Source organism: Tamandua tetradactyla, chromosome 6 (genome assembly GCF_023851605.1).
Source record: "Tamandua tetradactyla isolate mTamTet1 chromosome 6, mTamTet1.pri, whole genome shotgun sequence".
Lineage (NCBI taxonomy): Eukaryota > Metazoa > Chordata > Mammalia > Pilosa > Myrmecophagidae > Tamandua > Tamandua tetradactyla.
Genome location: NC_135332.1, coordinates 26,900,112 through 26,923,265, shown reverse-complemented (window position 1 = coordinate 26,923,265; position 23,154 = coordinate 26,900,112). Strand labels below are relative to the sequence as shown.

At 49.3% G+C, this 23,154-nt stretch overlaps 1 protein-coding gene and 2 long non-coding RNA genes across 7 annotated transcripts in view; 2 read left to right on the top strand and 1 right to left on the bottom strand.

Annotated features, from left to right (window-relative positions):
* The window catches only part of LOC143687472 (uncharacterized), a 33,704-nt gene extending 22,396 nt beyond the window's left edge, over positions 1-11,308 (top strand). For 2 of the 5 annotated variants that reach the window (XR_013177543.1, XR_013177546.1), the window contains exons 3-5: positions 70-307; positions 4,479-5,847; positions 6,517-6,945. This is a non-coding gene — a long non-coding RNA (uncharacterized LOC143687472). Of the gene's footprint in view, positions 1-69; positions 308-4,478; positions 5,848-6,516; positions 6,946-10,448 lie in introns of those variants that run through there. The other 3 variants (XR_013177544.1, XR_013177547.1, XR_013177545.1) reach the window with 3 other exon arrangements.
* LOC143687473 (uncharacterized) lies at positions 535-11,207 on the bottom strand. Its single transcript, XR_013177548.1, has 3 exons — positions 10,254-11,207; positions 8,729-8,829; positions 535-1,024 (listed from the first exon to the last, which is right to left on the bottom strand). It is a non-coding gene; the product is annotated as an uncharacterized LOC143687473 (long non-coding RNA).
* A 666-nt stretch (positions 11,309-11,974) lies between the features above and the next one.
* Positions 11,975-23,005, top strand: IGFBP4 (insulin like growth factor binding protein 4). Its single transcript, XM_077164459.1, has 4 exons — positions 11,975-12,352; positions 19,168-19,325; positions 19,889-20,023; positions 21,729-23,005. Exons 1-4 carry the CDS (start codon positions 12,004-12,006, stop codon positions 21,861-21,863), a joined length of 777 nt encoding a protein of 258 aa, XP_077020574.1. The 5' UTR covers positions 11,975-12,003; the 3' UTR covers positions 21,864-23,005.
* Positions 23,006-23,154: the final 149 nt, after the last annotated feature.

Genomic DNA, 23,154 nt, shown 5'->3' with positions numbered 1-23,154 from the left:
TGATTAGATTTTCTCCAGGGAGATTTGACACAGGTGGGTCTTGATTAGCTTACTGGAATCCTTTAACAGAGAAAAACATTTTGGAGAGAGATCAGAGCAGACAGAACCTACAGAAACGACAGAAATGACAGAAGCCTCAGAGCCGAAAGAAACTTCACAGCAGAGTTGGCACAAAGGTGGACATGTGGAAAGCAGAGACACAGATGTTTGGAGATGCTTGGAGCCCAGCAGATGTCGCCATGAGACGTTAAGCAAGCCTGAACCCGGAGAGGCAGATGCCAGCTATGTGACTACCCAGCTGACAAAGGTATTCCTAACCCATGGGCCGCCCTTGAATTCAGGTAACCTCTTGTTGGTGCCTTAATTTGGGTGTTTTCAATGTCTTAGAACTGTAAACTTGTAACTTATTAAGTTCTCCTTTTGTAAAAGCTGTTCCAGTTCTGGTATAACACATTCCAGCAACTTGCAAACTAAAACAGGGGGTGACACTGGAGGTGCTGGAGGAAAGAGAAGAGAGTATGCACTTACGCCTGAGCATTTTAGGAGTGGTGGAGCAGACGAAGGAATGAGGGGACTGACAGGGTATGCCAATGGCTTAAATCTAAAGCAAATAGATGAGAGAAAAGAAGATGGGGAAGGCATCTGGAATTATTTATCCAGAGAGAAGGAAGACATTTTCATATGCTTCGCTGATATATAAGAATGACACGTCCAAGAACATATGATTCCTGGTATACTGGAAGTTCAACTACACACACTTGCCTCCTCGATATTAAGGGAATTAATTTTTAATGGTGGAAGGTGAGTTTAGAGAGGAATGCTTTAGTATGTTTCAGGGAGGAAAAGGAGGTGGAAGAGAAAGAGGGGAGGGCAACTCTGACTTAGGAACAGAGACTCTCTCAGGAAAACTTATCTGAGTGTAGATCACTTTTCCATGTGGGCTGGGGGTTCCAGGAAGCCACTCCAAGTTTCTCTCATTTGGCAAGTCTGAAACACTTGGGGGTCTTCATGCTCCCTTTTGGTCCTGTATTGGGAAGCAGGTAGAACACAGGATGAGGTAAGCCCTCCAGCCTTGGAGGAGACGGTCTCTTCTCACCTAAGGCCTTGGATGGCCTGGTTGTCCTGGAGGAGACTCTGGCCCAGCTGTCTCACTGGTCTCTGAGGGCCCAGGACCTCAGGGAGCCCTTTTGGGCCTGACAGCCCCTTCCCTGACAGCTAGGGAAGCCTTGGGTCCAAGAAGACCTGGTGTCCCCAGGGTTCCTGGGAGCACAATGGCCCAAGTGTATTCAGGGTGACACTGGGAGTTTACAATGGCCCCTGAGGTCCTGGGGGTACTGGGGACCCCAGGCAGCAGGGGGACCAGGATGTCCAATTCTATTTTTTCCTGGAAGGAGAGGTAAGAAGGGTAGAGGTAAACCACAGAGGTAGGGGTGTGCATTAAGGGTTGGGGAACTTTTGTAGGGGATTTTCCTCTTGCAGGGGAAGGCAATATGGCCAAGCCCAGGTGTCCCAGAGGGAGTAGAGTGTGTATGTAGGAAATTGCCCAGGGTTCTGAGATCATTTTGGGAAACCTAAGATGGCCCTGGGGTGGGGCATGAATTGAGTCAGCCTTAGAATCGTTTATCATCTACCAGGTTTCAGGTCCTAATATAGTACCTGGGTATGAATACAGAGACTGTCTTAGGAGGAAGTCGATGTCCTTGTCATTTCCAGACATCCAGAGTCAGAGAGCTCTCCCATGGGGAAGAAGCAACAGGAAAAGGAGACTGAGGAAGACAGTCTGGCCTGGACACTCCACGTTCATATCCAGGGGTTACCTTGTCTTGGGTTTCTTCCCATGCTGGGCTCTACTGAGATACCTGTGGCTTTTTGCCACACCTCTGTGGTCCTGGCCTCTCTGCCTGCTGAGCAGGACTGCTGCCTGTCAGACTAAGGTCAGCTCCACCTCATCTCCCTTGCCTTGTTTCTTGAGGCTTTCACTGTTAGGACAGTGGGATTCTGCTAGGGCAGAATCCCATCCCAGACATAGCTCAGCTTTCCCCTCCCACAGCTGAGCAGAACCCAATATGCAGCTTTTCTAGGACCAGAAGATTTTGGAAATTTTTGCTCCTTTGAGAAAAGTGGTCTGTTTGGTGGGAGAGGGCAGCAGTTATTATTTGGTGGAGTTGAGCCCTGGGATCCCTGTCTGTATCAGACAGCAGGGGGCTGGTGCTGCCTGTGCATCTGGAGGGGAGAGAAATGTAGGGTAGAGGGACATGAAACTGCTTCCTTCACATTTAGTGAATGCTTTACTCTCACTGTTCTGGCTCTTACTCACTTCTGTTTGTTGCTTCTTGTTCACTCTCTCTTTTTCCACTTCCTTTTTTTTTTCCCTTTTGGACCTGGGGGTTTCCCATTCTTTCTTACGAACTTAAGTATATATGTTTAAATATTTGTTATGCTGTTTTATTTTTTAAAAATTGAAGTATAATTTATACAGAAACGTGTACATATAATAAGCATTCAGCTCAGGGAAATTTCAAAGTGGTGTGCCAGTAGATGTTTAACTGGCTTTTGGGGTGGGATGGGGATGTAGTGTTTGTCAATGTCCATGGCACCTACCATGGCAAGTTACTAGCCAACAGTAGGACACCACTGAGCATGGGTTGGGAAGAGATGGGCTCAGTCAGCTCTGGAGAGGGGATAGGAACCCGCACCAGCACACCTCTAATGTATATCAAAGTAACTACCACCCAAACCAGGATCCAATTGGCAACCCCATGTCTCCCCTAATTCCTACTCCTTTCTACCTGCCTGAAGGAAACCAGGATCCTGTCTTCTAACACCATAGTTTAGTTTGCTTGATCTTGAACGTTACATAGCTGAAATCATATAGTAGTATCTTTCTTTTGTGCTTGGCTTCTTTGCTCAACAAGATTTTGCAAAATTCATCCATGTTGATATATGTAGCTACAAGTTGCTCATTTTTATTTCTTTTAGTGTTCCATTGTATGAGTATACCTAATTTATTTATTTATCTATTCAATTATGGATGTATATTTGGATTGCTTTCAGTTTGAGACTTTTACAAATACTGCTGCTATTATTATATTATTTATATTGCGAATATTCTTATACATGTCTTTTGGTGCACATGTGTGCACATTTCTGTTGGATGTATACCTAGCTCTGTTGTCTTCTAATCCAGCATTTTGCAACAGGAAAGGTTCTGCCTTAGCTCCCAGTGTTGTCCCAACTTTTCGGTTTAATTTCTGTCTCTAAATCTCTCCCATCTGTCCAAGTTCTTCATCTTATCACATCTGTCCATATTTCTCAACCTTTTCATCTCTGTCCTTTTATGCTTCAATCCCTCTCTTGGCCTTCCCACTGCTAGTTCCTCTTCCCCTTCTCTCTATCCTTTTACCCCAAAGCATCATAGAATCTTAGTATCAAGGGACACAAAGGGGTCATGATAATGATTCCAATAATTTATAACCTGCTTTCTGGTATATATGACCATTCACATATATAGAGAGCCTTCTCCTGGCCCTCAAGAGTATTGTATGGGCTGACATCCCCATTTCACAGATGAGGAAACTGAGGTCCATACTGGTGAGGAGACAAGCCCACAGTGCACAGTAAATAAGGGCAAAGCTGAGATTTGAATTCATGGCTCCTGACTGCAAGCCCAAAGCTCTCTGCCCTACAACCTGCATATCCCAACTTGGGGGGATTGCTCTGCTTTTCCACTGCAGGCTCTCTGGCTTTCTCCTAGCTTGGGGTCCAGTTTCTGCTGCTCTTTAGATCATCATGACTGGGTGAGGGCAAGAAATGAACAGACCTTGAGGCTTATTGGCTCTAACATATCAAGTCTCTAGAAACTGTGAGGGCTGAGGAATCCAGGCTTCAGGAGAAAAGTAGAAAGGGGCTATGTAGATTAGGGGCCTCAGGCAGGATGGTCTTGTTTCTGGGCTCACCCTGCTTGATACATTTGCCCTCAAGACCCCTCCAGCCTACAACAGCCGTCATTCAGGACTAGTCCCACCCTCTACCCCCTCAGGTCAAGGACTGAGACTGCAGGTATAAAAAGTCTTGAAGGCAACGTGGCTTTTCTCTGAGACCCTCTCTTCTCACATTTGGGGCCAGATGTGGGGGCTGGGTCTGCAACTTCAAAAATCCAACTGAGGACACCAGAACTATCAGGTTGGTACCAGAGGTGGGCAGGTCAGGAATACACAACAGCCTCTGGGCACAGAATCCTGACAACTGGCACTGGGAAGACTGGGCTTCAGTGGTAGCAGGGCAGCCTAGCAAGAGGAAGAACTGTTTTCTGGGTTTGGGAGAAACTCTCCAGGGCTCTGTTGCCTCTGGATATGGGATGGGGGTGTGTGTTAGTTAGATTCAGTTGTCAACTTGGCCAGGTGAGCATACCTAGTCTTGTTGCTGAGGACATAAGCCAATGGTGCGTGAACCTCATCTATTGCCAATTACATCTGCAGTCAGCTAGGAGGCGTGTCTGCTGCAATGAGTGACGTCTGACTTAACTGGCTGGTGCTTAAATGGGAGATTGCAACGTAGCACTGCTAGCAGCTTGGCATTCCTCATCTCAGCACTTGCAGCTCAGCCCGGGCCCTTGGAGATGGAGAAAGAAATTACCCTGGGGAAAGTTGTTGGAACCCAGGGGCTTGGAGAGAAGACCAGCAGAGACCATCCTGTGCCTTCCACGTAAGAAAGAACCTCCGTGGAAAGTTAGCTGCCTTTCCTCTGAAGAACCAACAAAATAAATCCCCATTTATTAAAAGCCAATCCGTCTCTGGTGTGTTGCATTCCGGCAGCTAGCAAACTAGAACAGGGTGCTAGTTGGAAGCTGCAGAGGGTGCTAGCCTGGGCATGGATGGAGCACAAACCTTCCACAAATGTGTCTGAATCACATTAGTTGCATGTATCCTTAAGCGGTCTTTTTATTGCCTGGAGCCCCATCTATAAAATGGATTTATAGAGCTACCATGGGATAATGGTTAACATGTATTAAGACTTACTCTGTGCCAGACACTATGCTCAGTGTTTTACATGCATTGTCTCAGGAGGTTCTTGCACAGTCATATTAGCCTGGGCTGATACAATTCCTCTTTTTTAACTGAGGGCATTTGAGGATAAGATGGAGCAGGTCACTTGACCAAAGCCACAGAGCTCGTAAATGGCAAGGCCACAATTCAGTGTAGGCATTTTGGCTCTAGGACTCTTAATCTCATTCATTTGGCTAGTTATGGCTAATAACTGAAATTCATTAGGCATTTAATATGTGACAGGCACAATTCTAAGCATTTTACATGGATTCGTTAATTTAATCATCATACTCTCCTATACAATATTCACTTAAAGTGGAAGATGAGGGCACTGAGGGACAGAGAGGTGTGGTGATTTATCCTAAGTCAACTGCCAGGAATACAGCCTGGGAAGATTGACTTGAGAGCCAGCACCCTTTAAAAAAATAAACAAAAACCTAGTTTAATAATAGATTGAAAAATAATGTTGTGCTAGTTTGAGCTGTTATGTACCCCAGAAAAATCATGTTCTTTTTATCCGTTCTTGTGCAGACCTATTGTGGGTGGGAACTTTTCATTAGGTTGCTTCCGTGGAGGTGTGACCCACACAATTCAAGGTGGGTCTTACTCCTTTACTGGAGCTCCTGATAAGGATAAAAGACAGAGTCCAGAGAGATGAAACCAAGAGAAGCAAGAAGGACCAACAGGACCTGAGAGTAAGAGTCATGAAACCAGAACCCAGGAGAGAGAGACCAGCAGATGTTGCCATGCGCCTTCCCATGACAGAGGAACCCCGGATGCCATTGACCTTTCCTCAGAGAAGGTATCCTCTTCTTGATGCCTTAATTTGGATATTTCCATTGTTTTAGAATTGTAACTTGTAACTTAATAAATCTTCATTGTTAAAAGCCAAACCATTTCTGGTATACTGCACTCTGGCAGCTTTAGCAAACTGAAGCAAAATGTATGTACAGAAAAAGACCGAAATAAGAAATGTTTAGGCCAGTGATTGTTCACATAGTGAATACCTCTATATAACCAATTAATAAACTTTATCAGCACTCCATAAGATCCCTCCCATTTACTACTCCCCACTCTTTTCAAGGTAACCTATCTCCTGATTTCTAAAACCATGGGTTAGTTTTGTCTGTATTTGAATTTCATATAAATAGAGTCATCCAGAAGTAATCTTCTGTTCCACATGTTTGTGTGATTTATTTGTGTGGTTGAATGTAGCAGTTCACTCTTTTCATTGCTATAGAGTATTTCATTGTACAAAGATAGATTTATCTATTCTACTAATATGCTGGTTTGAAAGGATGTATGGACCCTATAAAAGCCCTGTTTTAATCAAAATCTATTTCATAAAGGCAGAATAATCCCTATTCAATACTGTATGATTGAAACTGTAATCAGCTCATCTCCCTGGAGATGTGATTTAATCAAGAGTGGTTAAACTGGATTAGGTAACGTCATGTCTCCACCCTTTTAGGTGGGTCTTGATAAGTTTCTGAAGTCATATAAAAGAGGAAACATTTTGGAGAATGAAGGAGATTTGAAGAGAGCAAGAATGCTGCAGCACCAAGAAGCAGAGAGTCCACAGTCAGCGACCTTTGGAGATGAAGAAGGAAAATGCCTCCTGGGGAGTTTCATAACATAGGAATCCAGGAGAGAAAGCTAGCAGATGACTCTGTGCTTGCCATGTGCCCTTCCAGTCAAGACAGAAACCATGACTGTGTTCGCCATGTGCCTTCTCACTTAAGAGAGAAACACCGAACTTCATGGGCCTTCTTGAACCAAGGTATCTCTCCCTGGATGGATGCCTTTGATTGGACATTTCTATAGACTTGTTTTAATTGGGAGATTTTCTTGGCCTTAGAACTGTAAACTAGCCACTCATTAAATTCCCCTTTTTAAAAGCCATTCCATTTCTAGTATATTGCATTGCGGCAGCTAGCAAACTAGAACAACTAATGATTCCAATTTTTGCCAATTATGAATAATGTTTCAGTGAAGATTCTTGTATGTTTTGGAATGCATACATGCACATTTGTGTGGCTATAGATCTAGGAGAGGAACTGATGGTTGCTCCAAGTGGTTGTACAAATTTGTTTTCTTTTAGCTTTATATAATAGCCGCCTTATTCCATATCCTTGCCAATGCTTGGTATTGTCAACACTTAAAATTTTTACTAACCTGCTGTGAGTTTAGTGGTATCCCACTATATTTTTTCATAGTTATTTATTAAATGAAGTCTCTTAGCTTGCCCGAGCTGGGCAGGTTGTATATGACAAATACAACACAATGGGTTGGGTTAAACAGCAAGAATTTGTTGTCTCACAGTATTGAGGGCTGCAAATCCAAAAGTGATACGTTGGCAAGGCCATGATTTCTCCCAGAGTGGGTAGCTTCTGGTGATGGCAGGCCTTAGTCACATGGTGACCTCTCTCTCCTTTCTGTCTTCTTCTTCCTGTGGCTTTCTCTGATTGTGTCTGCAATTTCCTCTTTATGAGGCCTCCAGTCATATGATTTAAGATCCTCCCTGATTCAATCTGGCCACAACTTAACTAATAATAACATCTTTAGAAGGTCCTATTTACAAATGGGTTCACACCCACAGGAAACTGGATTAAGATTTGAACTCCCCCTCTCTGGGGGACATGATTCAATTTCCAACTGGAAGCTAGCACTCATAACCCACATGCTACATAGTGTCTCACAACAATCTTATGCAATAGGTATGCTTATTATCCCCATTTTGCAGATGAGGAAATGGAGGCATGTATAGTTGCTCCCTTCCCCCTACCTCTCCTGTAATCTATTCACCCTTTCTGGGAACTCTTTCCCATTTTTCCCTACTGGGGTTACAGTGTCTGGTCACCACCAAGCTTGGGTAGCCTCTCAGGCTAAGATGTCTTCCTGGGTAGGAGAAGAGGAAGGCTGGGGTGAAGTCGGTTGAGGTGGGGAAGAGAGAGGGAATGAAGCATAAAGACTCTGGACATGGGATGATGGGATGAGAAAGAGAAGCTGAGGACAAACAGAAGGGAAAAGGGGAGGCATGCAGTTGGAGAATAAGGATCTCTGTGCCTTTGTGTGTTAGATACCTCTTTGGATCCCAGGTCCTCTTTCTGCTGTTTTACTGGTTTGAAGACTCTGCTATGAGGTTTCTCTAAGCCTATAGCCCTTTTGTGGTGGTGGTGGGGGCCTCTGGGTTCAGAGGTCTCTTGATGGATCTTTGGGTTTCCAAAGGGGTAGGTAGTCTTTGGAAAGTCTCTTTGGGTTTCCTAAGGGGTAAGTAGCACTCTATTCCCTAGGGCTGGAAGGCAAGGCCTGGAGTGTGGGAAAGAACAATGGAATGGGGGAAGGAAAAGGGGTCTGTTCTAGGCAGTCACTTATCTGTCAGGCTCAGAGGAACCCTGTTCTTTGACCTAGCAATTATCAGGGTAGGGCAGGGCAAATGATCTTCTCACCCCAACATCTGCCTCTCTCTGCTCAGAGTTCCCTCTGTGGCTCTACTTTTGCAAGTGTCCTCTGGGGAGATTCTCCCAGGTTACACTTCCTTCTACCCCCAACCCCACTTTCCCTGAGTCCTGAGCCCAGGGCTTGCAGCAACAGCTAAGGCAGGAGAGGCAGCATGGCACAAGGGGCTAAGTCTGTAGCAGGTTGTAAATATATTTAGCGTAAGTCTTCATTTGATTACTTACCAGCTGTGTGCCCTTGGGTGAGCCTCATCACCTCTTTGGGCAGTGACACAGTACTCACAGGGCCCAACATCTTTCACCTGGCTCATATCCTGTGCAAGCTTCTGCCAATGAGAAAGAGATCAGTTAAGATTTGAACTCCCCCTCTCTGGGAGACATGATTCAATTTCCAACTGGAAGTTAGCACTCATAACCCACACGTACATAGTGTCTCACAACAATCTTATGCAATACGTATGCTTATTATCCCCATTTTGCAGATGAGGAAATGGAGGCATTTCCTAAGTCAGTGCCAATCGGCCTCTAAATCAGACTCTGGAGGCTTGGGAGCCAGTCTGCCATGGGCCATGCAAAAGGACAGATTCCTTGACTGCCAGAGCTGGAAGGGATCTCACAATTCAAAGAGTTCCCTACTCCACTTACCAGATGGTAAATTTGAGGCTGAGAAAGGGGAGGTATTCATAAAGCTAGCAAGAAGCTACGCTGGCTGGACCAGAGATTCCGGCCAGCCCAACTACTTGAGTGCTCTTCTGATCTCTGGAAGTGCCTGTCCTCAGGGAAGGACGCAGGCTCTATCTCTCAGACTGGGCTGAACCAGACCTCCTTCAGTGTTATACAATCTATGGAGTGACTGGATCTGCCGAAAGAGTCTCCCTGAGTATGGGGCCCTCATAGGGATGCAGCCATACTGATGTGCCACTGCTTAGTTCATGCCTGGGCAAGAGCCTCTAGTCTGAGTTGGGGGTATGGGAGACAGAGGTCTTGCCATCAGGAGGTCCTCAGTCATGTGGAAGTTACAGTTTCTAGCAAGAGATGGAAAGGAGGGAGCAAATGCTTACTCGGTGCCTACTCAGGGCCAGGAGTTTTGCACAGGCTACTATTCAGTCATTAATCCATCCATCTATCTCATAGCAAAGCCATAGGGCAGGCATTACTAGTCCCATTTTCCAGATGAGGATTCTGAAGCCCAGAGAGCTCAAGGAACTCTTCTGAAGTTCTTCATTGAGTCTAGTGGCAGAGTTGGGATTAGAATCCAGATCAGTCTGATGTTAACAATCAGTGCTTTTCCCTTTAGCATGAAAGATGGTTGGCTCAAGAGTCCCCTCCTCAAAGAAGGCTTTCTGTGTTCTGGATGTACAACTGACCACCGGTGCCTGTGGGTCCCCACAGTGCCCCATATAAATGCCTGCCAGGGTATCTGCACATTTCTGGGACTTACTTTATTTACATACCTGCCTTCCCTAACTAGGCAGTAAGTTCCTTGAGGGCAGAGAATAGTCATGGCCATCTCTGTATCCCTAGCATCTACTACAAAGCCAAGTACAGAGTAGGTGTCCAGTAAACGTGTGTTGCATGAATGGTGGGGAGGTGCTTGGAAGGCCTCCTGTTCATTCCCCTGCCTCCTTGGAAATATCCCAGAAAGGGAGGGGAGGGGTCTGAGGGCCCTAAAGGGGTGTGAGGGTGGTGCTAGGGTGGAGGTGTGGGCATCTGTTTCATTTGAAAACCTTTCTGGATTTCCAACGCCCACCTGCACCCATCATCCTGCTTTGTCTCCAGACACCTCTCTTGGCTTCAGTCGGCAGAAGGACCCTAGTCCGTCTGTGAGGACGAATGAAGAGAATCCCACATTCTTCAGGCCCTGATCAGTCTCCAGCCCCTCTGCAGTCTTGATGGTCGCCAGTAGGTGCCGTTAGTTTGCAACTTTTTGGTCTTATTTCTACAGGTCCAGCTTCCAGCTCCTCCTTTCCACCTATTACCTGGTTAGTCTGCACTTCAGAAAGGAACAGGAGATGGTTCCTCTGCCCTGGGAGAGGAAGAAGAAAAAGGGATCTCAGATCCATACTTCAACTTGGCTGTCTGCTTTCTAGGTAGCCAAGTCCAAAAAATCCTGGCCAGGTATCCTTACCCTGGGTAGGGTTCCAGTGTAGCTGAAACCTTTGTAGCGTTGAGTATTAGGAGAACGTGAGAGGGAAAATAAGAGATGGGTTCCTGTTGCAAATACTACTCTAGGCTCCCTCCTAATCCCAGAAGCCACACAGGAAGCAACAGGGATGCCACAGAGGGGCTAGTCAACCCCAACCCTAGCCTCAAAGCAAGACGGTGTGAATTAGAAAAAAGCACCCCTTCCTAAAAACGCTGGATTGCCATCTACTGGAAAACTGTCACAAGAGCTATACAAATCTACAAATCTATGCAAGAGGAATGGTGCCCCCTGGAGTTGTGCAATGCACAACTTGTACATTGACAGAGGCAGGCTTCTCCAGTCACCTCCTTCCAGGGCTGCAGGAGCAAATATCCAGGAAGGAGAACAGGACTTGGCACCAGTCCTGGGCGTGTGGATGATTCCATTCTGGGGAAGCAGCGTGGACTCAGGCCCAAATAAGCCCTGGGGAGATGAAGGTGGGGTTGGAAAGGGCAAGTGGGAAGGCATGGGGACACAGAACCGAGCCTTTTAACGGCTGAGGATCCTCGGGAGCTTCCGTGTCCCTCATTGGGTGCTTGTGCCCCTTTCCCCACCTTACCCCATTTGGTCTCCAGGGGTTGAGACGGGGGTGGACGGGACTCTGGGCCGGGAAACTCAATCCGCGGATTCGGGAGTCCTGGCTAGAAGGTCCTGTTCTAAGTGTAGGTGGGTGAGGGGTGAGGGATGGGGTGAGGGCGGGTTGCGGGCGGCTTTGGTACGGCTAGGGAAGAATCCTCCAAGGTCGGGGCAGGGGGCCAAGGAGCAGCTCCTTCGTTCCCCCTCTTCCTTCCCCGGCTCCGGTTCAGAGCCGCTCTCGGCGCCTGCCACGACTTCCAAACTGCACAGCTTCCTTCTTCGGCAGAAAAGGACTTTCAGATGTTGTAGCGGCGGCGGCGGCGGCGGCGGCGAAGACTTAGGACAGCGCCCCCTTCCCCTAACCGCCGCCTCTCCCCCTCGCCCGCCCGGGCTCCCCCACCTCTGGGAAGGCGCTGGGGGTGTGGCCAGGGGCCGGTATAAAGTCCGGGGAAGCAGGTCTCGGGCAGCCGCTCAGCCCCCTGCCCTTCGCGGTCCTCTGCTTGGGCCGGGCGGAGGATGCGGCGCAGCGCCTCGGCGGCCAGGCTTGCTCCCCTCCGGCCCGCTTGCTAACTTCCCTGGCTCAGTCCCCGTCAGCCAGCTGGGCCGCCCCGTCTCCCCGCGCCCTCCCGTTCGGGTCCTCCCGGCGCGCCGGGAGCCGCCGCCGTGTGCTGCCGCCGTGTGCTGCCGCCGTGTGCCCCTGCCTCCAGCCCGCGCACCCGCGCCCCGTCCTCGCCCGGTCATGTTGGCCCTCTGCCTCGTGGCCGCCCTGCTGCTGGCCGCCGGGCCCGGGCCGAGCCTGGGCGACGAAGCCATCCACTGCCCGCCCTGCTCCGAGGAGAAGCTGGCACGCTGCCGCCCCCCCGTGGGCTGCGAGGAGCTTGTGCGGGAGCCCGGCTGCGGTTGTTGCGCCACTTGTGCCCTGAGCAAGGGGATGCCCTGTGGGGTGTATACCCAGCGCTGCGGTTCCGGCCTGCGCTGCTACCCGCCCCGGGGGGTGGAAAAACCCTTGCACACCCTGATGCATGGGCAAGGCGTGTGTATGGAGCTGGCGGAGATCGAGGCCATCCAGGAAAGCCTGCAGCCCTCCGGTAAGGTGCCCTTGGCTCACCCACCCCCACCCTGATGCAACAGTTGGCCTGGAAGAACCTTGAGAACCCCCTGTGAGTGAAGGAGAAGGCAGGCACGTGGCAGGGTCCCAATGGTATGAGCCCTGCTCAGCCAAGGAAACTGCTACAGTCTCTAGCAGCCTGTTTCCATCTTAGAGGGAGACTCGACCATCCTGCTGGCTCACACCTCCCAGGGGGTGCCCATTTGGAAGAGCTATCCCTGTGGTAGGTCTGGATGCTGGTGCAAGAGTGGTGAATTAAGTGACCCAGTCCAGATGGCCTGCTACTCAGCAGTCTAGAGTCAGCTAACTAGAGGATGGGCGTTTCAGGGTGGGTGCAGCCTTCTGTTCCAGATCCAGGGACTTCCTTTTACTCTGGCTGCAGGTGGAAACTTCAGGGGTCTGAGGAGCCAGGACCTCGACTTTTAACACTGAGGTGGGGTGGAGCGGGCCTTGCAAATTAGAGGGGCTTTGGTGGTGAGCGGCCTCAGAGCTGCCCTTCCCTAAAGCCACCTGCTAGCGTACCTAACTGTCTGAGAGGAAGTAAGATGACAAGGGTCTCTTTGCCAGGCCTGAGTATCTCCACCTGCCTTCGTAACAGGTACCCTGCTCCATTCTTCTGGCAGGTGCCATTTGAGGTGGCAGGAAAGAAGCCCATCTTGGCTCCCAGCCTGGAGCTGCAGAAAACTAACAGATGTGGTATAGAGAGTAGAGAAGAGAGGAGAGAGAGAGATAGAACTTTTAGAGGGCCCTTTGCCCTAATCTTCTTACACTTTCTCTTTTTCCATTTCTCAGTGAACCTCTCTCCATTCCCCCTTAAGATTCTTCTCAGTTTCTTTCCTTCTTTCTCTTTTTCTTTTGTTTTGCTTTCTTCCCATCTCTAGTTTCACTAATGTTCTTAAATTCTTTTCCTCAACATCAACTTCTTTTTCTCTGTCTTATTCCATTTTCCTGTTTCTGTTCTGCTTCACTCACTTTCATCTGTCTCTTTAGGTTGCTCTTTCTCTCTGTGTCTGTCACTGTTTCTTTTTGTCTCTGTTTCTGTGTTTATTACTTCCAGAATATCTCTCTCTGTATGTGCCTTTCTGTACCTCTGTCTCTTTCTTGTTCCATTCTCTGACTCTGTTTTGCTTTCTATGTGCCTCTGTTCGTGTCTGTCTCTTTTCCTAGTGCTTGAAACTTCCATTGTTGCAGCCCGGATGCTGGGACTCTGGCCCCTAGCTTCCTGTCCTGGGTCCCAGACCGCTCCACTTCCTCAATCCTCTGCAGCTTGTTAGCTGGAGGAGAGCAGGATGCAGGGAAAACAGGAAGGAGGTGGACCCCAGGGGTCTGGGTCTCGGGCTTTTCTGCCTTCCTGCCCTTGGGCCGGGAAAGATGGGTCAGCATAAAGCATTCTAAGAGTAATATCGCCTGGCACCCAGCGTATCTGAAAGGGGAGTCTTGGCAGAGTCAGTAGCTGATACTGGAGCAGAGAAGTCCCTGTCAGTGGGAGTGGAGGGACACTGGTAAGAGACTTGACTAGAGCAAGGGCTGAGCCTTTGGGCTCCCTGGGTTTAAAGGGTTCATATGCCCTTTGTATCTCCATCCTTCACTGGCCAGTGGGTTTCTGGCACCAGATACCTCTTTCAGCTTGAACCTGTGGCAAAAGAGCCCTCAGTGGGTCTTGGGCACCCCTTCCTCCCTGGCTGGGTAGGAACACCCCATCCTGTAGTGGAGGAAAATCTGATCCTCAAGGGATTTTGGGGGGCTATGGCATGAATTGTTTGTGATTGCCCCTTGGCCTCCATGCAAACTGGCCTTAAGAGGTGGCTAGGAATTTTGTGTCTTTAGGTCTACTTTGGATTATAGAACCTAGGTCTCTAACACTACCCGTTCCTTCCTTGCTTTGTTCTCCATCCATGAAGTGGATGCAACTATCTGGGGAAGGAAAAGGGGAAGCCTGGAGGATTCTAGGGAAACTGGGTATCTCCTTGGCTAGCTATGCCCATGTCCACTCACCTTCTGGTCATCACGAAAGTAACCCCTGTCTTGTCCTGGGCCAAGTGTATCATATGAAAGGTACCACCTAGCATTGTGCATCAGCCCTGCAGGGGTTTTGGTGAGGCAAGGCTTGACCTTATCCCTGTTTTCCTCTTTATCTGTACACTGTCCATAAGCCACTGTCTCTCCTAGGACCCAAGACTTGGGTCTGGGTCAGGAAGCTGGGTCAGGGGTCAGGGGTGTGGGGGTGGAGGGAGGCAGGAGGGGTAAGGGAAGCTGGAGATGGAAGGGGAGGCCTGCCTTTGGGAGGGGGATATCAGGCTTTTTCTGATTTCTCCTCTTGAGGCTGAGCTTCAGTAGGTGGCTAGGGGAGGGCAGCCACTTGGCGTGTCCCTTGTGGCTGCTATAGTCCAGCTGCCTCCTTTTTGTCCCAGGGGCAGGCCTCCCCTTCCATCTCCAGCTTCCCTGACCCCTCCTGCCTCTCTCCACCCCCACATCTGTGACCCCTCATTGGCCCTCCTGCCCCAGCTTCCTGAGCCAGACAGCAACCAGGTTGTGAATTAACACAGGAGGTCACCAGAGGTGAGGGGGTGGAACATGTGCGTCAGAATTCCACACATTCCGCATCAATGGTACTGACCATCCACTCATGGAATCTGGGGGAATAGACTGTGGAAGAGCAGTGCTTGGACTGTGGAGTTCTTAAACTGAGGTCTGGGTCCTTCTGGGAGAGTGTCAGGGAATATGTAGACTGAGTTAATTTTTAGTCAATGCAGCAAATATTGTCTCCCCTACTTCGGTGCTGGGAATCCAGTCATGTCATGGGAATAGAGCTTTCCCAGAAATTCTGTGCCTTGGGGGAGGGAGGAAAGAGGAGCATTGCTGCTTGACGTTTTTTCTTTAGTATTGGCAAAGCCAGAATTATCGGCGCCTTGGGTATCAGGAGTCTTTCCACTTAAAGACACAGGTGCTGCAGAGATAAGCCCCTCCTCCTTCCCCTCTATCCAGTCTACCTTAGTTTCCTCATCTGTAAAATGGGAATGATAATGGGATCTGTTTCACAGGGTTAGTATATTTAGCATGGCATAAGAACTCAGTAAATTAAAGTGATGATGAGGATGGTGATGAAGAAGAAGTTTCAACTTAAATCCTCTCCCTGCACCGGAAATTTGGGGACTGTATAGCGAGGGAGCAAAGCTGGGGGATGTTCAGAGGAGTTGGGTGGGGTGAAGTGGACTTTGGTACCTTTTGCTGCCATACCATGGAAAGGACAGGCCAGCTTTCCTCACTTGATTTTTTAGTTGGAGGCCGGCACATGGCATTGTAGTGAAGGGATACCCTGTGGTTCAGACCTCTAAGAGTGGGCCTGGTGCCTAGCTTGGGTGGTCTTGGCTCCTCTAGCAGAGCCCGGGGAAGAAGGAATAGTCCTTTTTTTTGCTGGGTAGGTAGACAACCCACCAGATCATGGCTGAAACTTCTGTGTCTGGGTGACTGGGACTGCTCAGCCCATGGCCTCACCCTGCGTGTATTGCAAGGGGAGGAGGCTGGGGTTGAGGAGAAATCATAGGGGTGAAATAAGACAGCAAGAAAGAGGAAATCATTCAGCTTTCACCACAAACTTTGCAGCTGGTAGTGCCAAAGTTGTGAAGCCTCTTCTCTTTCTGAATTCCTTCCCTTCCTCTCTTTTTGGAGCAAAGACCAAGGTTTCCTCTGTGGTTGGATGTCAGTGGGCCTGGCTCCAGGCAGGGGGTGGGAGGAGATGACCTGGTCTACCTTGGAAGCCCCGCCTCCCAACAAACCCTTCAGAGGTCACATTTTTCTAGGGCATAAGTGTGACTCTGACTCCCACTCAGCGGGAGGGTGGGGGGTAGGGACCCACAGGCATTGGGGTCTTCCCAGAGTGCAGTAGCTGCCTGAGCACACCAGGTGACTGAACTCTTGTGTAGGCAGGGAAACAGCACATATTTAGCCAGTTTTGTGTCTGGGAAGGTTAACACTTTCAAGGGCCCCTAGGTTACTACCCTCACCACCCCAAACCCAATGCCTAGGGGTGGGTCCTGGGGTAAGACCTCAGTCTGCCTGTTGAGCAAGGCTGGGCAAGGAAAAGTTACAGATTAAATGGAAAGTCAACAAGCCATGGTGCAGGGAGACTGGCAAAGTCAGTGTGTCCTGCCCCGGGCCTGTGTCTCTGACCAGGGCAGGGTCAGAGTGTCCAAGTGCACGTGGGTATGTATTCATGGACGAGTGCGTGCCTGGACATGTGATTGTTTGTATATGTTTGTAATTCTCCTGTCCCAGCCTGCTTGTGTTTGAGTAGGCAGATATGGATTTACTCTGTGTCCCTGCATCCCCATAGGAGTAAAAAGTAGGCTGCTCTACCTATCTGGTATGTTCTACTCTCAGTTTAGGCATGAGCTTGGGATAAATGGGGGGTAGGGATGGGAGGGTTTTTGGTACCCGGGGAAACCATGAAAGGGGCCTGCTCAACTCTTCCAAGATAACCCTCTTCTATGTGACATAGGGCTAGACTGATACACACACAGAAGCTATTATTGCATGCTCACGCCCCCCCCCCATGCAAACCCCAGGTTTCACTGAGAGTAGCCAGTTGTCCTCAATGGTATCTCCTAAATCAGGGATAAATATCCCAAATATTCATTAATAATCCCCTAATGGTTAGTCATTTGTGAACTTAGAAATGACTATGGAAAAGCATAGCTGTGGTTGATTTCCTTCTCCAGATGTCATTTGATTCTTGAGGCCTCTATCACACTGACCTCACACCTCCAGGGGCAGGAGCGCTCTACCTTCTGAGGCAGCCCCATTCATTAGAAGACTTCCTTATACCTCAAACCCAAGAGCAGTCTACTCATTTGCCAAGGGGAACAAGTGTCGCTGTGCAAAGTAGTGCTTTCCTTTGTGGTCATTAAAATAAAGCAAACTCAAAGCAAAACAATAAAACCTTTCCAGGTTCAAAGGTTGCCACCTAAAGTTAGTGTGTTGGAGTTGGCCAACAACCTGGTGGTCCTTTCTAACTCTTCCCAGGTGACATGGTTGGGCCTTTGTTCACATGTAGCTTCAGCCTCTAATTGCTTTAGGTCTTCCATTTCCCTCTTCTCTCCCTTCACCAGCCCCAGCCTATATCCCTGAAATGCTATGACCCAATCCATAAGCCTTGTGGCTTTAAGCAACGTGGCAGATGGGGGAGTCAGTGGCCCACCTCCTTGGCAAAAGAGGCTCCTTGGGAGGAGCTTCAGGGAAGAATCTGAATCCAGATCTTTCCTTGGTCCCTAACTGAGGGCTCAGGGTCCATCTTCTCATATTCCCCTGGGACAATCCTAGACTTGTGAAGTTTGTCTGTTCCTTCCTTTGCCACCCACACTGGCTGGGAGGTTTTGCTATAGTGTCTTTGCCTTGGTTGACTCACAGGAATTTGATGTAATCTATGGGACCAGAGTCCTCTCTGTGGACTGTCTTTGGGTGTTAAATATCCAGAAGATGGATCACATCTATCTGCTCCATTTATTCCTTCTTTTGATTCCTTTTTCTAGGCCAATTTTTTACCCATGACAAAACCTTCCCAATCTTGGTGACTTAATTTTATAAATAACCTTTAGTGTAGAATCTTGATGAAGACTTTCTGAGGGTCTAGATTCCTCCTTGTCAGGTTTCTCTTTATCCACATGCTTCCCTCTATGCCCCCAAGATTAGGAGAATCAAAAGAGAACTACCCCCTGAGCTTTGGCTGAGGGTAAAAAATACCATTTGACCCAGAGGCAGCTCTGGGACTGCTGCCATGTGTGGAGGAACCTGCTAACTCCTCAGGAAAAAAAATCCTGACACAAACCAGATGTAACCTCCTGTCCGGCTGCCAACATCTGGAATGCTGGCTGGGGCCTTGCACTCAGACCGGCAAAGAGTTGCCAAGACTGAGCATTTCATAGGTGGCTCTCCTCTGTAGAGAGGTATTCTGGCCTCTTTCTCCAGCTCAGTTCTATATTCCAGTTTTGGCTCTCTGGAGTGAGGAACAGCAGCTATAGTTCTGGATGTCTGGATGGGTTTTTTTGTTTGGTTCATGTAGAGCCTCCAGGAGATCCCAGGGAGGGATGAGGGTCCAGCATCACCTCCCCTCTCCTGGCTCTGGATAACAGACACAGGCTTTGGCTGGGGTCTCAAGGCTATGGATGAGAGACTTGAGGAGAACTGAAGGGATGTGTGAGGGTGTTCACTTGGTCCTGGGGCCACGCACATGCACTTTCATTTGCAGGCATACACACCCACTCCTAGTTCTCTCCCACCCAGCCAATATGAGAGCCTTTTGGCCAGATTTCATATCACTCATGGAAACTGTGATTTTGGCCATTTGCGAGAGAGTTAGCAGAGCTGACAGCCCTGGGGATACCCTGCGTGTTCAGCCAGATATGAAAAAGAGCAGGAAAGAAGACAGGAAGAAAGAACAGATGGAGAAGAGATGGGGGGAGGAGCTGAAGGTAGGGAAGGATAAGGTCCAGTGGGGAGCTGACCTGCCTGTCTTAGACCTCCCTGCAGGGCCCAGGGGAACCCCCTGACATCTGGGCAGCTGTAGCTGGTGACTCATCTGAAGATTGGATTGGGTGGGGTGAGGGACGAGTCAAGGACTTCAAGAAGGAATATTTTCCTGAGGGGAGTGGGGAGGAGATGGAGGGTTGCTATCATCCCCCCCACCCCCACACTCAGTGTCGGGCTGAAGGATGAACCCCAAGATAATGGACCTGAGGGTTGGTTCAATGCTCTGTTGTTCTCTGGTGTTGACCTCTCTTCATCTCGGCCTGACTGCAGACAAGGATGAGGGTGACCACCCCAACAACAGCTTCAGCCCTTGCAGCGCCCATGACCGCAGGTGCCTGCAGAAACACTTCGCCAAACTGCGAGATCGGAACACCAACGGGGGCAAGATGAAGGTCGCTGGGGTGCCTCGGGAAGAGGCCCGGCCTGTGGTGAGGACCTCTGATCCACAAGTGTGCATGTGCATAGGCGCACCTACGCGCACACACACGCACACACTATCGCCATCACCACCACTTCCAGATCCACACAGTGTGCACTCAGCAAACATTCTTTGGATGCCTACTGGGTGCAAAGTATATGGAATCAGCACTCAGTATATGGCATCAAAATTCCTTTCCAGTGTCTCCCCTGGTGTTTCTTGGTCTTTCTCTTGGATCCCCCATCCCAGACCTTCCCGGTAACAAAAGGATTAATACTGGCCATAGCAAAGGGCCTTGGGACTGCTCCAGGGTTTGGCTAATGTCCTCTTTGATGGGTCTGTTCCTTGGTCTTACAAGTTAATTATATTATTTTGCTTAGAAATCACCCCTCCCTGTCCTTCTCCATAGGTTTCTCACAATCCCTTTCCCCACCAGGTCCCCTTACTTATTTCCTGCCTTTCCTCCAGCTTTGTCCCTCCTTTCAGGGTCTTCAGTGCCCATTTCACTCTGACCCCCAGTCCTAGCCCTCCTGCCTCTCTCCTTTCTGTTGAGCACTTTCATCCTCTCCCCAGCCCCAGGGCTCCTGCCAGAGTGAGCTGCACCGGGCTCTGGAGCGGCTGGCCGCCTCGCAGAGCCGCACCCACGAGGACCTCTACATCATCCCTATTCCCAACTGTGACCGCAATGGCAACTTCCACCCCAAGCAGGTGGGTCTCAGCTGGTTTTGGCCTTGGCTGCAGGAACATTTCTGGTCTCTCCACAGGGTGGTCCAGGCTGGAAATCTCAGGAACGAGGAGGCTCCCCAACCTAAACCAAACCTCTGAACCCTCCCTGAACCCTACCCCAGATTTAGATTCTGATCAAGATTTTGTCCACCTCATTCATGTCAGAGATGAGGAAACAGAGACCCAGAGAGTAGTCAAGTCTGACCCAAAGTCACACAGCAAGTTAATGACAGACCCTGAACTAGAACCAGTTATCCTGCCTCCCTGTCCTAGGCTGTTTCCACTACCTCTGTACTTACTATTGGTGCTGTAGACCTTAGCACCTCTGCCAGCTTCTATCTCCCAGTACTCTAGCTACCGCATGAGTAGTTTACCTTTGTTACTGAATGTTTGAGAGTTAGTCTGTGAATGGAGGGAGGGGTGAAGTCATGAGGAGTCAAGGAGGAACCTCAGCCTGCCCCTTCCCCCAAGCTGAGCAGCAAAACCACCTGCGGTACAGCAAGGATGGAGGTGAAGCCAGATCCTTGACAGTTGGAGACAGGAACTTTGGGGGAAAGCCGAGGAAGAAAGGGGACAGGAGAGAAGACAGGAAGGCACCCACCTCCGTATTCCCTTATGCCTTTGGCACATTGGGTCCCCTGCACCCCCGGGGGGCTGGGATATACAACAAGGTTGGACTGCTCCAGCTCCATCTCTGACCCTTCAGGTCAGGCCTGTTAGGAAGGGCAGCAGATCAGGGAAGTGTTCTAGGGTGCCCCTTGCTGGGTATGACCCAGCTCTTCTCCACCTCTTTAAGGGAATAGTCATGCACACTCTCCCACTCCATGCTCTATAGATAAATCCACAAAGTCAGCTGCCGCTGGGCAAGCAGAGGCCTAACTAAGAGGAGAAGTGCTGCTCCTGGGTCTGCATATCCCAGGATAGCATGAGGAGAGGGCATGAGATATACAGAATGAGTAAAGGAACAAGAGGGTCCTGCCAAACCTGTGCCAAGCCTATCTCCCTTATCCCAACATGAATTTTGCCCTTTTCCCAATTTTTATCCCAGCGAAAGTCCTGACACTAGGCTTTTTACCCCCAGACCAGTCTTGACCCAAGCTGCACTCCAACTTTGACTCTGAAATTCACTTTTGTCCTTCACCTAATTCTGACCCAAAATTTAACCCATCTTTAGTTGTTATGATCTTGACCTCAGTCTTTCTATTCTGACCAGTGTTTTAATCCTCACCCAACTCACATTTTAGTCATAGTTCCTAATTCAGCTGCAACTGTTATCCTGATCCTAACCTTACCTCTCACTAGGATCTTGCTCTTAACCAAATTCCCATTCTCAAAGTCCCCAAATCAATCAGAACACACACCTGAGACATCTCCACCCTGAACCTCAGTCTTTCAAATCCAGCTGTACCTTTAAATCCTATGGCTCTAGTCTTCCTTCCAGCTGGGCTATGGAAATGTCTTAGGGCCCTGCCTCCAGAATCTCTCTGGATCTTCTCTTCTTATCCTACTTCTCTCTACTCCGTTGAGCTCAGGGGACCTATATCAAGAAAGAACTTCTGCTTTCAGAGGCTCTCTTGGAGCAACTGTTTGACTTGGGACCAGGCTGGGATTGGGGCAGGCCACTTGGGATCTCTTTTTTTTTTTTTTTTTGCCTGGGAACTGACCTTTCAAGCCCTTGTCTTGGCAGTGTCACCCAGCTCTGGATGGGCAGCGTGGCAAGTGCTGGTGTGTGGACCGGAAGACGGGGGTGAAGCTTCCGGGAGGCCTGGAGCCGAAGGGGGAGCTGGACTGCCACCAGTTGGCTGATAGCTTCCGCAAGTGAGCCCTGCCAGCAGGCAGGGGGCTCAGTACCCTCTGCTATCCCCATCCCCTAGAGGCTGCAGAACTGACCCAGAGCCTGGGTCTGAGTCCCAATTCTGTCTCTGGTCCAGAAGTTTTCCCTCTGGGTATATGTGTATGTGTGTTTGGGGGCATGGGTATAACTCTTGGGGTGAGCCAGAGCCTGGGTGTCCTCTTTGGGCTTAGATAGCTCATGAGGTGTGAGAGTGGCAATGGGGAGCTCTGGCATTTTCCAAATTTATCCTGGATTGATTGATTGATTGATTGATTCATTCATTCATTCAGCCATCTGAAAACATTTATTGACCACATACTACCTGTCAGCTCTAGTTTTCAGCCCCGGGGACTCTTATTCTGACTTCCTTTGATTTTGGCACGTGGGGGCCTTTCCTACAAGGTGAGCACAGGCCTGCGGGAGAAGAGAAATCTCACTCCCAGAGTCAGGGGAGGAGAGAGGATAGTAGACATGCACCTTGACGATGGCACCTCTTCTCAATCTAGTCAGAAGTTGGGGGCTATAAGGAAAGTATGAGGTAGCACGTGCTCAGTGGTCATGAGACCAGACCCATTCCCAAAGCTAAGTCTTGCCGGTCTCTCCTACACTTCTTCCCCATGTCTCTCCAAGGGGAATGACCTTCAGAGACAAGCCCACCTTTGGGTTGGGGTGGGATACCATCTTTTTGGTTGCCTGGCAGTGGAGACCCTGCTGTGGGGAAGGAAGAGGGTCCAAGAAAGGCCTGAAGGACAGAGGGCTGGGGAGGTGGGGTTCATCTCTTTGAGCAGTCAGCATTGGAGAAAAGAATGCTAGATTAGACTGAATGTACCGGGAGGGTGAGGGCCCACATGCAGGGGAAAGAAGGGGCTTGGCTGGAGTCCTACTCTCCACTCCATTGTGGTCTCTGCCACCAAATTACAAGGATGATTCTATCCTTCCAGTGGCTCCCCACCTGTGGCTCTGTCTCCACCCCACCCCCTTTCCCTACACTTCTCTCCCCGTACTTTCTTATTGCCCTCTCGGCATTTTCAGGCTTGATTGGATGGAAGGAGACTTAGGGAACTATCAATTGCCATGATGTCTTTTCTTTTTTTAACAAAACAGAAGAAAAACAAAAAATGTCTAGACAATTGTGTTTGGTTGATTTATTTATAATTCGGGACAGGAATGCATACAGGGTGGAGAGAGGGGACAGTTTTGGGGAGGTGGGCAATGCGTGGTCCTCATACCAGCCCTGCGTGGTCAAAGAACTGCAAAGGGCCAACCAGTTCACCCTCTT

Excerpts from the sequence above, each read along its gene's own strand:
- IGFBP4 (XM_077164459.1), top strand. The coding sequence starts at position 12,004 with ATGTTGGCCCTCTGCCTCGTGGCCGCCCTGCTGCTGGCCGCCGGGCCC. Across the intron at positions 12,353-19,167 it reads GGAAAGCCTGCAGCCCTCCG|ACAAGGATGAGGGTGACCAC; the intron begins GTAAGGTGCCCT and ends GCCTGACTGCAG. Across the intron at positions 19,326-19,888 it reads GGGAAGAGGCCCGGCCTGTG|CCCCAGGGCTCCTGCCAGAG; the intron begins GTGAGGACCTCT and ends TCCTCTCCCCAG.